Source organism: Apaloderma vittatum, unplaced genomic scaffold (genome assembly GCF_000703405.1).
Source record: "Apaloderma vittatum isolate BGI_N311 unplaced genomic scaffold, ASM70340v1 scaffold12417, whole genome shotgun sequence".
Taxonomy (NCBI): domain Eukaryota; kingdom Metazoa; phylum Chordata; class Aves; order Trogoniformes; family Trogonidae; genus Apaloderma; species Apaloderma vittatum.
The window spans coordinates 9,678-22,137 of record NW_009724586.1 but is presented as its reverse complement, the minus strand read 5'-3'; the positions used below and the strand labels follow the sequence as shown (position 1 = coordinate 22,137).

Sequence of the window (12,460 nt, the reverse complement as noted above, 5' to 3'; positions counted from 1 at the left end):
AACATGATAAGGTCTCCCCTCAGCCTCCTCCAGGCTGAACAGCCCCAGATCCCTCAGCCGTTCCTCATACGACACATGCTCCAGATCCTTTACCAGCTTGCCAGCCTGCCTCTGTACCCTCTCCAGCACCTCAATGTCCCCTCCTGTAGTGAGGAGCCCAAAAGTGGACACAGTACTCAAGGTGAGGCCTCACCAAAGCCAAGTACAGGGGCACGATCACCTCCCTGCTCCTGCTGACGCCACCATTCCTGACACAGGCCAGGATGCCGTTGGTCTTCTTGGCCACCCGGGCACACTGCTGGCTCATGCTCAGCCAGCTGTCCATCGATCCCCCTCGGCCTGGCAGCTACCCTACAGAGGACTTGCGGGTGTTAGCAGATGAAAAACTGAACATGAGCCAGCAGTGTGTGCTTGCAGTCCAGAAAGCCAGTTGCATCCTGGGCTGCATCAAGAAAAGCGTGGCCAGCAGGTCAAGAGAAGTGACTCTCCCCATCTACTCTGCTCTTCTGAGACCCTCCGTGTGGTTCTGTGTTCAGCTCTGGGGCCCCCAACCTAAGAAAGAAATGGACCTGTTGGAGCAGCTCCAGAATAGGGTCATGAAGACGAGCAGGGGGCTGGAGCACCTCTCTTATGAGGACAGACTGAGAGAGCTGGGGTTGTTCAGCCTGGAGAAGGCTCTGGGGAGACCTTATAGCGGCATTCCAGTACCTGAAGGGGGCTACAGGAAAGCTGGGAGGGACTCTTTATCAAGGACTGTAGTGTTAGGACAAGAGCTAACAGTTTCAACCTGAAAGAGGGTTAGATATTACAAAGAAGTTCTCCTCCGTGAGGCTGGTGACACACTGAAGCAGGTTCCCCAGAGAAGTTGTGGATGCTTCATCCTGGGCATGTTCAAGGCCAGGCTGGATGAAGCTTTCAGCAACCTGGTCTTGTGAGAGGTGTCCCTGTTCATGGCAGGGGGATTGGAACTAGATGATCTTTAACGCCCCTTCCCTCCCAAACCATTCTATAATTCTATGACACAGGTCAAACAAGGGTTGTAGGCAGAGTCTTACTAGACTACCTAGAAAAAGCACCATGTTTCAACTCACATCAGAATTCATGCTCCTGAAACCTTCTCTGCTTTTCTCAGATAACCTGTAAGCAGTATAGTACTCATTAAGAGTTAAGAGGTTAATCCTGCCTAGCATGTAGTTTAAGCACGGTAAGTCCTAACTAATCATTTTTAACCACATGAAAATAATGATTTCTTAGCAAAATAAGAAATTCCAAGTAATTGCATGTTCAAAATCATGATTTATTGATGTTCTTTTAATCATGTAGCTCCTTGCAAAGATACACTTCATAAATTCGGAACAAGTACAGTTCTTTCCACAGCTTTCACATTGTAGTTCTCATGTCCAGGTCAGTATTATGAAATGAGATGTTCAAAGGTAAATTACGCAAAATGGCTTTAAAAAAACGACACTAAAAAGCTTGAGTTCTTTCAGAATCCAAGATACATATATAATAAAGCAGCATTACAGTGTCTGCACTACACCCCCAAGCGATATATGCAGGAGAAGCAGCGTACAGCACCCGCACCAAATCTCAAGGTACACTTCATGATTAGCAGTACACAGCACCTCAACATCTACAGCAGCCTCGAAATTTTTCTTAGTAAAACGAACGCCCAAAGGGTTTACAGCATCTGTAGCAAGGTTAGATGAAGGGTTATAACACGTTACAATTGCATCCAAGGGAGCCCTGCTTACCTATGCATTCAGACACAGCCAATGCACAAGCAAGGACACGCCAGCAGGTCCCCGCTGCACCGGGGTGCTCCCCACGCAGAGCCACCCACATCACAAAGTCGCCCCACAGCACAAGCGAACAACTCGCTGCTCGTGTCCCCCTTCCCTTCACACCCACCCTGTCGAGAAGGCAGGCTCCGACAAACTCCAGATCAAATCACGTTTATGACCAACTGACATCACTGCTTTGGTGGGGATGTACCTCTGCTGTTAAGTTTTGTACTTCATACTTGCTTGCCCTTGTGTTTTTTTCCTTAAGGTTGATGTCGACAAAAGCCAGATCTTAAAGGCAAACAAGGTAAGTTTAATTTAAAGAAAACATTTATTTGAAGTTCTCTTAAGTCACACAGTTTAACTGATGTAAGACAACTTTCTCCCCTTCACATTTCAAGCCTTCATTAGAGACCACATACACTGTCCCGCAGACAGTGAGATTTTCCTGTAACAATTCCTTCTGGACAAACCAGTGTCCAGGCAGATGAAGACTCACGTTTTAAGTAGACTGATTTATAAAATCTGTTTAAAAAAACAAAACAAAACAAACAACAGAACGTTGTTATCAAATTCTTGTTACAAAGCATATGTGTTTAACACTCGTAAGCGTGACCTCAAAACAAAACCCCAGCCATTCATAATCAAATAGAACATACTGCCTTCAAAAATTTCCCCAGAATTTTAAAACGTTCCAAATATATACACATTTATAACTTAAGTGCTCGTTAACTACAACCTCTTATTCATGCAGGAGTCATGAGAGGAAAAGGTGTTTCTTAGAGCGGCTTTTCTGAAAATGCAGTAAAACTCTTCACTCGTGCAAAGAACAAAGGGGTGTACATTTTGTCAATGTCAAAAGTAGTAACAGCTGTCTCGCCAGTCGATCTGCAGAGAGTATTGTAAAAGTTAAATTAGACAGAAGTTGGTGTTTAAGTCCCTCAATAACGCAATCGTGTTCCACAGGACAGTGTGGACCTAACTGCAGCTGGAACAGAAAGTCTCTCGTACTACTTTGTTCTGAAAGCACTTGAACGTTGGCTGAACCACACGAAATAGAATGAGTTTCTATTTTAATACCGAAGAAATCACTTTCCCCTTCCATTCTTATTATTAGCTCCAAGACTTGAAACAGTGCAGGATGTCATTCAAGTCACCGTATTAATACTGAAGTAAAAAATCCCTTTTCTTTTGTTTCACTGAATTCAGAATATGGACTGACAGCAAAGACTTGTACGTTTACAAAAGTTTAAAAAGTCACCCAAGTATTTCTGAACATCAGAGACAAGCAGCATACGTCCTCCCAGCTGTGTTTTATATTCATCTTTATACTAGTTTCAAAAAGACATGACCACACTGAGAGGTACAGCAGAACCTAAGCAGTACAGAAACCATCTGTGATATTGCCACTTCTTCATAAATAAGATATAGAAATATTTGTTTTTACAAAAGCAATTTTTGTGTTTATGGAAGTTACCTGTACTCCCAACCACCAACAGTTTATTTCCTAGATTTTATATACTTGCAGCTCAATAGCTGAGCTATGTCCTTTTAAAACTACTGAATATATAGAGATTACGAAGACTGGAAGACAAGGCCTAAATCCACCCTAAATGCCAACAGCAAACACCTGAATGGCCAACTTGCCAGCAATTTAGCACGTCAGTTGCAAGAACAACGGCCATGGCTCCTGCCTGGCAAGTGATCAGAACAGCTGCTCACATGCCCTTATTTTGCACCGCTGGATTATACACTTTGTGAGGGTTACAGTTCTCACATGACAGGCGCAGATATTTCTTCCTTGTGCATCCACAGAGGAAAAGAAATACACCGTAATGGGTGTATGTTTGCCACATCCCTTTACTAGCACCACACTAAGTCATGTAACCTTGACTCAGTTCTGAAATCATTCCAACACAGTGCATAAAGCCTTTCAATGGCTAAAATACTGCAATTCTACTACTTCGGAAACTTCTCGTATTAATATAAAAAGTTAATAAAATCTTGGGATTTCTTGAATTCAAAGTTCACTATGATAAATCAAATCTGGGCCAGTTACTGTTTCCAGGCCTCCTAAGTCTCACAGTCTTTATATTTTCCTTACTTACTACTGGACAAATTAGTATCACCTGTTTCTTCAGTTAAGTAGCCTTCTCTGATCTCACTGTTCTTTACTTACCTGTAAGTTATGTGACAAGAATGATGTATCCAGACAAGTTTGTTGAACCTCTGGCGCCCACTGGAGCACAACTGTAGTCCTACATGAAAACTGTGATCTGTTTCTTGTGCAGGAACGCGGCGGAAATACCTGTATTTGTGGTAGTCAATTGGTTTCTGTACAAAGAGAAAAGCAGTTTCGTGATCTACAAAGAACACACTGTGCACCTATTTATCCTGAGGCCTAAGTGAATGTGAGGACAGGTTCTTAAACTCTCACACTTAAAAGGAAGTACTGCTCTTCCTTGAAAATACATCTATTTAGACATTAACTATGGAACAGGGTTCACAGTAAGATAAGCGTGGAGGACGCCATCCAAACTATGCAAACTCACTGTAAATTAATGTCACACTTGTAGCTCTGCACTGGCTTCTCTTGATGGACACTCCCTCTTGATGGACACTTCTTAAGGAGAAAATTTTGTGATGTAGGTAAGCTGATCAAATCATCCAGTGCTTATTTAGTTTTATTTAATGTTGTGGAACATAACTATGCACAGTCTAAACCAATCTCAGAAAAGGACCTCTTCATCCTTCCTTTCTGTTTGTTAACAGTTTTAACAAACTGCCAAATAGCACCACAAGTGGAAATTAAGGGGGAAGAACCATTACAAGATATTTACCTGCTTTAATAAAAAGACTATTACAGATTTTGAGGGAAAAAGGTAAGACAAATAACCATACTTATTTATATTTTATATTTAAACTATTCAAAAATAAGATTTATTTTTTAATCCTCTGGTTTAATTCAAATCTTCAAATGACTTAAATTATTTAGTCTATGAAAAAAATTATTAAAAAAAACCACCTCCTTGAAGTACTTTTCCTCTATTTTGCTACCTACCTCTTCCTTTTTCTTCATTATTACAGCAAATACTTTGGTTTGATTGTCTGTTTCCTGGGAAAGGCGATAATGGCCAAGCAAAATTGCATCCGTTCTGGAAGGTTAAGAGGAGGACAGTGTCAAGGACATGAAAATATTCTCTGTCGCAAAAGAAACCCTTAGCGTATCAGCAATGAAAAAGGACTCACTGCAAGGAAGTGTGAGAAGGCAGTCAATAACAAAAGAGTATCTTTAAAAGGATTCTACACCAACCAAGCTAATAGCATGGACTCTTCCATCCACTTCCTTTAAATGTTTAAAATCACATAATCCACAAAGGAAACCCAATTACAATATCAAGACTTTAAAATGAAAGACATCTTTACATGAAGACCAGAATTTTTTGTAGTTCTCAGATGAGAACCACAAACATCTATAACACAACATAAATAACACTGTATTTTTAGTCCTGTCTTGCTAAGCTAGGATATAGAATCTGAAACAAAAGTAAATAGAAATTGCCAGGTAAAAGAAAGATGACAGTTGTAGAGTCCAGTATTTTATTTCAATAACCTTGTATTTTTAGTCCGTAAGCGAGGAACTATAGATGGAGGATCTTCAGGAGTTGTTAGCATCATAACTTGACCATCTGGAAAGAATCTCAAATACCTGCAAAAATATAATTAAACAGTACAAACCTAGAAAACATATCCTTTTAATGTTGGGTTTTGTGTTTTGGTTTTGTTTGGTTTTGTTTTTAAATCACAGGATGTTTCTCAGAAGGATATAGAACTGAATAGGTAATATGATTGGAAAACACATTTCTTCATACATGATGTAACACAAAAAGGATATCAGAAATCAAGAAAGTTTTAAAAATTAAAAGATCAACATATGATGAGTTACGAAAGAGAGCAGAAGTTCAGGAGTTTTGTCACCTCTAACCAAAGCAAGAAGGCTACCCTGGAATCAAAACTGACCTCGACTAAGTTTCACTGTTCCTAGCACTGATACAGACAAATGCAACAAAGTCTTAATTACTGCATCAGCACAGAACGGGCAAGTCATGCAGACTTCTTCAGATTCTGGAATCTGATCAATTTTTCCTGTACTCAGACACTGAGCTGGTGTTTGTGAGACTATAGAAAGAGCCATGAGATTCAGTAAGTCTGATCAACAGCCTCGGAAGGGACAGCAGGATGGAACAACAGAAGCTGGGAACAGCAAGATGAAGAACAGCAGAAAAACAAGACTGAGGAAACAAATGGCAAGGTATCTGCAGCAAGTTGAGAAAGCCCAGTCTCTTGATTATTTACAGTTGGTTACAAATAAGTAAGAAGACAGTTACTGTATCATCACTTGTTTTTTTCTGCTGCTGAAAACAATTATTATACTAGAAATGTCAAGTAGAAATGATGTGGGGAAAGAAACCCGTGGACAAGTATTACTGATGTTACTGTTTGTTTTATCCACATGAAATGGTGTTACTGAGGATGAAATGTGTTTCTAAGTCTAATTCTCATAATAAACCCTATTTCTTAGGACATACTCTCAGAAATAGACATAGCTTTACACACTGTAGTAGTTTCACAGAGTTTTACAGAGTGATTAATGTTTGTGTTATCAAGGGCTGGATTTAAAGAACTTAAGAGAGAGAAACATTTCACTCACTCATTGTACTAGAGTTCTACCTGTAATATTCCACTTGGTGCCACGCTCTATAGAAACCATCAAGAGATTGTTCTCCTTGACGTATGTATTTTGTCTTGCTGACATATACACCTACAGGGAAGGAAAATATAGATACACAAATAAAAATTAAGGACATAAAATATTTAAGATTTAAAAACCCCCAATAATCTAAAGCTTTTGAGATTACTTTTGTTAGCTAAAAACATGAAAGTTTTTATTTTTTGTCTCCTGCACCCTTCCCTTCTCTTTACAGATATTCTACAGATTCAAAAGCCAAAAAAATTCAGATTAAGTCTAACATCTTAAACATCAAATCCACCTGACTTCTTCTGTCAAAGTTACACGCAGTAAAAAAGCTCAAAACTATTTTCAGAAGTACACCTTACCATCAAATCGAACGCGGGGCCTTTCCAAAAACATCTCCCTCCAGGAAGAATATGGAACAAGTTTATTGCAGCTCCTGCCCCATATCTTCAAACAGACTTGATGCCAGATTTCAGGATCTCTAGTGAAAGTGAGAAGAAAAGCAAACCCCGTAACTTTCCTGCAAGCAGTGTTTAGCTTTTACATAACACATTCCATTATTTCATTAGGATGCAGCTGAAAGAAACTTTTTTGAATGGCAGTCGCTTGTAATTTAAAATCATTGACTAATTTACTTAGTTCTGGAGCATTTGAAAGCCACTTTCCCCTCCCGCTGAAATTCAGGAGCACAATGCCATTTTCAGTCGAATCCAGAAAGACATTTCAGCAGCCTGGCACTTCTCTGTGTGGCCACACGAGGATGACATCGCAACAGGTATTATTTTGGAGACCTCGTAACTCTGACTTTCAAATAAGGTAGAGCAAATACGACTTTAAGCAACATTTTTTATTGCATGGAAATAATCTATATAACATACCAGTTAGCAGTGTATTCAAAAGTTGATTAGCACTGTGAGGAACATAATATGAAAACTGCCCTACATGGTCCTTTTAGCAGCCTAAATGCAAAAAAACCAGCCAACTAAAAAAAAAAAAAAGCCTTTCCTACGTCAGCAATTTTGCTCTACAGATTTATTATCGACCTCTGCATACTGTTTACATATGCTTGAGCATTAAAAAGCTCTTTTTTATTTCTTAGAGTGGAGAGAAGCTACACTCTAAATAACTTATCTACAATACCTGGCACAAATGTAAAATCCTCGACAAACAAGAGACAATTGCTCTAATGATCTTAAGTCCAAGTCACTCGAAACCACCCATCGGAAAATGTACATTAGTACTTCCATAGGCAATACTGCAAAGAGAAAAGAAACGCTTGTTAGATGGCAACCTGTAAATCAGGAGGTTATCTAAAATTCCTGTTGTGACCATTACCGAAGTCCTGATTTCCCATAAAAAAATTCTACTTTTTCAAACTGTAGCCAGATGCCAGGGAACAAAAACGAATAAACCCACTTAATTTTAAAAGTCACTATACATTAGAAAAGAGTCAAATAATGAAAGAACAAAAAATCAAGAGCTGAAAGTGCATTATGGTAAGACGGTGGGATAAAACATAGTTTTAGACCACAGATATCCACACCTGGGAAGTGTTATACCAAAAATTGCACACAGACCTTGCACATCCTCAGCTTCAAATTGACCCAGTGTGTAACATCACCTCAAAGCACACTGCTTTTGTGTGACAAGCTGAACGAACTTGGGTGAGGTTCAGTATTTAATAGGAGGTCCTGAAAACAACCTCTCCACTCTGAAACTGAGACAACATCACTCTGTATCGTGTGGCACAGGTCTAGTGATTGAAAATGGAATCACACAGAATTGTCACGTTGAAAGACTTTTCCTAATGTGACACAAGATAATGACAGAACACTCCTTGAAGCACCACAAGATTATACGACCCTTTTCCTAGCATTAAAAGCTCAGAGACAAAGCCCTGGTAAATTAAGTCAATATTCTAATAATGTTCTGCTTCCTAGGTTTCCTCTGTTGTTTCAGTTGGGTAGAACCTTGTTTACTAATCTTACTCCATCAGGAATTACACTTCATTTATTTTCAACTACTGCTGCTTTTCAGAGCCTACGGCTTGAACTGCACCACCACATGCGCTTAAGACTTGATTTTACTCAGTGTAGCTGCTCTGAGATCAAACGGAAAAAAATAGCCGAGTGGCACTGATGTACATTAAACAGCAACTAGCTGTAACTACTGTGGTAGAGTCTGCAATTTAATAGAGTTCTGATTTTAGTAAAAAACCACGTTTCTTGAAGAACAGTGTTGCTGCACTCCCACAAATCCAATGAGACTGTTTTTGATAAGAAATGTGATGAAATTTAAGTTTCACCTTTCAGAATACTAGCGTGATAAAAAGTACATACACCTCACTGGGCACCAGTTTCTGTATTCATTTAACACACATCTCGTTGCATGAATCTCAGTCAATTCTATGTTTTATTATTGAGAAGTCAGAAAATTGTTATATTGCTTGTATTTTTACTAATGTAAAAAAACAAACAAACAAAAAACCACTCAGCTATGAAAAATTGCTCATATACTAGGGAACGGAAGTAAATACAGTGTGTTACATAGCAGAGGTCTGGTCCTGTCCTGTACCAAGGGTTAACCAGTATCTTAAGATTCTGAACATAACCAGTATCCTAAGATTATGAACATCAATAAAATGTAAAATGGAACATGGCAAATCAATTCAGACAAATCTGCTGCTTCATGTAGTTTTGGTTTTCCTTGGCTGCTGAGATCTGCAACTGCTGCACCGCTGTGATGACCTAGAGGGATCTAACTTCTGAAGCAGACAATATGATTTTAACAGTTTTCTTTCTGCTACAAAAGAGCGGGTAAACAAAATGCTGCAACACAGGACTGGCAGGAAGGCAGAAAATAAAACTAGAAAGAGACTAAGATTGCTGCTCAAGACAGATCATTTTATAGTAATGTCTGCAACATCTTGACTTTGATGGAAATAAAAGAAATTATGCTTACCCAAGTGTACAATGCCACAGTTGTTAAAATAAATGCAATTAAAAAATCCTGTTTCCTTTATATTTTGACTCAAACAGCTTGCTACATCTAATTTATTTTCCTTCCTTAAGCAGAGCAGAGGAGATCAAGCCAAGATTTCCAAGAGCAACTGATAATTCAGGATGCAAAAGACACATCCTTTAGAGATGTCTCATTTTAAGAGAGTTCATAGCTTATATACACTCTCTATGATTTAGAGCTCATAAGGAAGCCTCAGCATGACTGTCCCAGAACTGAAGCATTGAAAATCAGTAACCTTCAAAAGCCTTTCTAGCTACATTATACAGGTTGCTGAAGCTGAAAATGTTTGTTGTAAGAATCAGTTCAGAACACAAAATGCAAAGGTGCATATTGTTCATAGACCAATTGTCTCTCATTGACACTTAAGAATTATAATAAATATTTGCAAATCAAAACAAAAAAAACCACTACATTTCATTTTTTCATACATTAACTGGAAGGAAAACTGGAATACACTTACTTCTGGAAGCCTGTTCCTGGATGTTGCTACTTCTAAGTATGATGCTGATCCTCAAAAGTTCTACTTAGTAGTAGTACTACGTGAAAAAGTTTGCGTGACAAAGGCAAAATCATGTATGAGAAAAAGATCTGTTTAGTTAGTTGGTGATCTTTTTTCCTTTACATCTAACTGTAAATACAGAGATACTGCGCACAGTTCTTTAAAGGTGGCTTTAGAACGAAGGAGGTGTAGACGTGGCACTTCAGGCTATAGTTTAGTGGTCATGGTGGTACTGGGTTGACAGTTGAACTAGATGATCTTAGAGGTCTTTTCCAACCTTAACGATTCCATGATTCTGTGTTTTAATAGGATGAAATATCCGTACTGATTCTGCCTCTGAAGCCTTGCAGCGTATCTTAACTCATACCTGAGATATGGGTCTGGCTGACATCAACCTCAGGCTGACAAAGCTTGACCGAAGATTCCTGAAGAGTTAACTGCTGCTGGAAATCCGACAGGAGATCGGCCATTTTGTCATCCTCTTTGTTATCCTCAACACTAGGAAAGAGGGAGTGACAACACTGTGATACCGGACAAAACACACCAACAGATGTCCTTACCTTGCCATCAACCCGCTCTCCCGCCCTCAGTCAATACAGTTGGTTCCTGTATGTTTTTAAAGCAACCCCATTGCCTCATATGATAAAACAGTTACTGCAGTCCTGCTGAGTTCATTTAGATTTTGCTGGAATCCATCAGACAGCAACAACTTTTTCGCTCATTTAAGTCCAATTCCAGTTTCTCTCTGGATTTGAGGGTTCACTGTTCTTAGTGAAGTCACTGAAGAATTGCTGGGCCCCATGAAAAGACAAATCTCATCTTTTACTTTGTCTAAGATAAACCGTATGCAGGAAATAAATTATCATTGATGGAAAATTCTATTTCGTAGTCCTTGTCGCAATGTAGGAAACTGAAAACAATTAAGGGTGGTTTTTTTTTACTCTTGCATTACTCACTGAAGAGTGATCCTCAGTGGGTTTGTTCATCAATAATGAAGGAAAACTTTCCTTTAGGAAAACTACTTTCTACCAATTCTGTAGATAGACAGACATAAAAAACTTCAGGAGAAAGAACAAAATAGCAGAACAGAAACAGTATGCTTGCTACTCATCAGTAAACTTGACAGATTACTAAATGACAGAAGAATATTACTACATTTTTAAAAATTCAAATTTAAGTCGCATGTCATAATACGATCCTTTAAGAGGTGTGTGCTGCCTTCCGTCAAGTAACCATGAACTACACAACTCTCCTCGACCTCATGAGAAAACACGTTCTTTCCCCTGCCTTGGCATGCAAGCTAGCCAAGAGATCTTCTGGTCACTTTTTAATACTATTCGATTCTACTCCAAACAAGCTTAGTAGAATGAGCTGAGAATATAAGCAAGCAGCTTGCAGACCTTTTTTGAAGTATTATAGAGAAGACAACTACATTTGTGTCCGTCATAACTAAGACGATGGTGAGACATTGCATGGAACACATCTTCCTGTGTTTTGATGACTGTGATGGCCAGTCCCAGTACCTACGGGCCACACTGCAAACCGTTTTTTCAAATTGTGCTATTTGTTTTTTCCCACTAAGGCTGTATGAAAGACCTACAACAGTAATGCAGAAAGCAAAACCACCACAACTAGAATCTCTTGAAAAAACACACCTACACAAATACTGCTTTTAAGTAACAGTTAACAGTACTGGCTGGTTTTACCTCACTGCCACGTCGTGCTTGGGACAGTGCAGCAACATTTATAGAAATTAATTAAAATTCATAGAATTATATACATCCAAAAAAACCTTCAAGATCATTGAGTCCAAACATAAACCTAACAACACCAGGGCCATCACCAAACCATGTCCCGAAGGACCACATCTACACCAAGGATGGGGACTCAAACACTTCCCTGGGCAGCCTGTTCCAATGCTTGACATCACTTTCAGTGGAGAAATTTTTCTTCGTACTCAATTCAAATCTCCCCTGTCACAACTTGAGGCTGTCTCCTTTTATTGCCTGTTACACAGGAGAGGGGACGTATATCCACCTAACTACAACGTTCTTTCAGGCAGTTGTAGAGAGCAATAAGGTCTCCCCTCAGCCTCCTTTTCTCCAGGCTGAACAACTCCAGTTCCCGCAGCTGCTCCTCCGAAGACTTGTTCTCCAGGCCCTTCATCAGTGTTGCCCTTCTCCGGACACACTCCAGCACCTCAATGTCTTTCTTGTCATGAGGAGCCTAAAACTGAACACAGCCTTTGAGGTATGGCCTCACCAGTGCTGAGTAAAGGGGGACAATCATTTCCCAGGTGCTGCTGGCCACATTATTTCCGATACAGGCCAGGATGCCATTGGCCTTCTTGGCCACCCAGCGACCCTGCTGGCTCATGTTCAGCCGGCTGTCCCACCGCAG

The 12,460-nt window shown here is 39.6% G+C and overlaps 1 protein-coding gene across 2 annotated transcripts in view; it reads right to left on the bottom strand.

The window, feature by feature from the left end:
- Nucleotides 1–1,281: 1,281 nt before the first annotated feature.
- Nucleotides 1,282–12,460, bottom strand: part of FBXO9 (F-box protein 9) — a 16,880-nt gene continuing 5,701 nt past the window's right edge. The window contains exons 5-13 of one of the 2 annotated variants that reach the window (XM_009872565.1): nt 10,428–10,558; nt 7,681–7,795; nt 6,903–7,021; nt 6,516–6,606; nt 5,398–5,493; nt 4,846–4,939; nt 3,964–4,118; nt 2,524–2,672; nt 2,106–2,309 (exon numbers count right to left, since the gene is read on the bottom strand). In XM_009872565.1, coding sequence (XP_009870867.1) covers nt 2,564–2,672; nt 3,964–4,118; nt 4,846–4,939; nt 5,398–5,493; nt 6,516–6,606; nt 6,903–7,021; nt 7,681–7,795; nt 10,428–10,558 — 910 coding nt within the window. In that variant the 3' untranslated portion in view covers nt 2,106–2,309; nt 2,524–2,563. Of the gene's footprint in view, nt 2,673–3,963; nt 4,119–4,845; nt 4,940–5,397; nt 5,494–6,515; nt 6,607–6,902; nt 7,022–7,680; nt 7,796–10,427; nt 10,559–12,460 lie in introns of both variants that reach the window. The other variant, XM_009872564.1, reaches the window with a different exon arrangement.